The 2,882-nt window shown below is 32.0% G+C and overlaps 1 protein-coding gene across 1 annotated transcript in view; it reads left to right on the forward strand.

Moving 5' to 3' along the window:
• Positions 1 to 2,882, forward strand: part of LOC106689338 (chitinase-3-like protein 1) — a gene marked incomplete at its 3' end in the record, with an annotated part of 37,599 nt that overhangs the window by 32,241 nt on the left and 2,476 nt on the right. Inside the window, exons 10-11 of the mRNA XM_067052285.1 lie at positions 1,577 to 1,786; positions 1,863 to 1,931. Coding sequence (XP_066908386.1) covers positions 1,577 to 1,786; positions 1,863 to 1,931 — 279 coding nt within the window. The remainder of the gene's footprint in view (positions 1 to 1,576; positions 1,787 to 1,862; positions 1,932 to 2,882) is intronic.

Below are 2,882 nucleotides of genomic sequence, written 5' to 3' on the forward strand. Positions count from 1 at the left end.
ACTTAATTAAATTAATTATTAACTACCTTTACAAATCTGCTCAAATTCTGTTATGAGCAACACTCATTAATTACTCGATGTCAGTTCTCAATAAACAAACACTTAATGTAAACAATTTCATTCATCAGCGATCCAAACAAAGAGTCACTTTATATTCATGGATGTTCTTTTGATATCTTCATTCTACAAGATGTCTGAGAGTAGGCTAGAGTTCTCAGGGTCATCCTTCTCCCACGTAAACACCAAATGATAAAAAAAAAATTTTCTTCTTTCCCCTTCTATTGGTGTTCATTCTCAATGTCGATTGTAGCACTACAGTTTTTTTTTTTTTACAAATGTTTCCACTCTATATTATACTAAACAAAATTGGTTAGCTTCCTTTATGGTTTAACAAAGCAAATGAACAATATTGAAACGATACATAAAATAAAAACATATTAAAAACCATTTATATATAAAAAAAAAACCATTTACTCAAAAAGAGGATATTACAATATTTAAAAATGTTTGGACAGTTCAAAATGTTTCGATGAGAACTGCTTGTTAAGCCTTTCTTCCCACATCAAGTGACAATTCTAATCCATCCATGCCTGTTACCATTAACTTCAGAATCAGCCCATTTGTTGATATAATTGACATTACCACTTTGCATTCCAGAAGGTACTATTCCTTTAGTTCAACTCCCAGTTCTTAATACTTTCGTAGCTTCTCACCCACAGTTGAGCTTATGTTATTAGCTTTCTTCTTTTTTTTATTTATTAAGAGAATATTTTTGGTCTGTAATGATGAGCTAATGAGTTATGTCCTAAAAGTGAGAGTACTGTTGGTCTGTCGTCCAGTATACTTTTTTTTTTTAAAGTTCGTTACACTTAGGGATAATGAAGGGCTTCTCCTGAACACAACAAGCAGCCGAGACCCAGATCAGTACCAAAACTAGTCTCATCCATTTCTGTGAAATATATCAATTAGAAATCCTGCCAATTTCCAGGTGTGCTCTGTCATAAGCTTCCTTCTCACAGAAGAAAAAACTGACAGTAATTTTTCTATGGATCAAGAATATTTTATGTTATAAATATTTTTGGTTTTGGTAGGTTGGAAATGTATTTTGACTTTTATTTCACTCTGCATTCTTTGGATCTCTCCTCCTTCCTATACCTTTTACTCCTTTTGTAAGGACCTATGGCTAGTTCTCATAGGACTTGCCTTCTCCTTCACGACTCATAGGCTCGTTCCCTATAAAGAGAGGGGGGGACTTATCATCAATTGTCTCTTTATATTTGTAGGTCATAATTTTTTTTTGTACACTACTGCTGTAGTTTTTTTTGACAACCAAAAAATACAATTAAGGGATCAATATTCTCCTCTTGTAGTTAAGTAGTACTTTTGTTCCGTCTATGGATTTGGCCCTAAATCTCGTAATTATAAATGCAATATCTGAAAGTTAATTACAGTAAACATATGTTTATGTAATTTAATTTAAACTGATTATATTCAATTTATTTTACTCGTAGTATATTTTTCTTTTATAGGAATCATTCTTGAAAATGAGTCTAATTTGTTGAAATTGTGATTCTAGCCATGCTCTCTCCGGGAGTAGGAGTTACCGTGCTTGCCACTCAGGACAACTGTACAGGAGAAGGATACGCTGGGGAAGTAGGAGATTGTTCCGTCTATTACCGCTGTCAGTGGGCCCAGAAGCACACTTATATTTGCCCTCATGGTCTCTACTACGACCCTCAACTCAATCTCTGCAATTGGCCGACTTTGGTCACTTGTCAAAAGTATCGTAAGTATGAATTTATCCTATATAAACACAATTTTATATTTTTATTAAATTATTTGAAAAATAAATACTGTTTCAGCAGTGCTCAGTGCCGCATCTTCACTCATCCTGGCTAAGAAAGGAAATGAACCTGGGCAGCGAGTAAAAGGCAATATAATTAGATATTTTTAATATTAAAATTTTATTCATAATCCATTATTAAATCAAGATAACAATGAAAGAGCTGTCTATATTAGACTCCTTTATGAATTTAGCTTAATTTCAGGCTGGTACGTCCACATTAGAAGTATACATTTAATAAGAAATTCTATATAATCACTTGTTATTAAATTCAATCACAAAGCTCTATAAAACAAAAAAAAAATACATATTGTAATAATTTAAAAATTATTAAAATGAAATAAATCTAAATTTGATATTTTTTAACTTAATTCTCATATCTAAAAGATAGAGCTTGGGTTCAAATCAAAAACTTTAATATTAAATTGATAATAGAACTTTATTTAAATTTTATAATATACTAGACTCTTAATCTCAGGGCAGGTTTCTAGGCAATCAGAAACAGACACTTTTACTATTAACACTTAATTAAATTAATATCTCTTTTACACATGTATTTAAATTTTGGTATAACAAAACTAATCAATTTCACAATCTTCTTTTGATGATTCTTGGTATCTTCTTTTCTATAATGCTATGTCCTACCGTCAAAAATGGCTTCCAGTCCTTCTAAAAAGCTATGTCTCTCTCAAAACAATGGCTTCTAATCTTTACCGCTTCCAGCCGACGGACATCCTCTCACCAGGCAATCCAAACTCAGAGTCCCTTATTCTTCTTGGTTGTCTTCCTTTTTCAAGATGTTTCCACCCTTGCTTGACAGAAATTGATGAGGACCTCCTCATCCTGGAAACATCATTTCCCAATCACGCCCAAACAACAAATCCTGCCAAAAACCAATACCTATCTCAAGGTTCCATGTAAACATTGAATGTCGCACAACAGTTATAGATTTTTGCAAATGATTTACTTTCTGAATATTATTCTTTAGCACTATTTCTTGACTTCTATTATTTCTTAAATTTACTGTATTTTCAATTAT

Source organism: Halyomorpha halys, unplaced genomic scaffold (genome assembly GCF_000696795.3).
Source record: "Halyomorpha halys isolate HHAL.00 unplaced genomic scaffold, Hhal_1.1 Scaffold1333.1, whole genome shotgun sequence".
In the NCBI taxonomy this organism is placed as follows: Eukaryota; Metazoa; Arthropoda; class Insecta; order Hemiptera; family Pentatomidae; genus Halyomorpha; species Halyomorpha halys.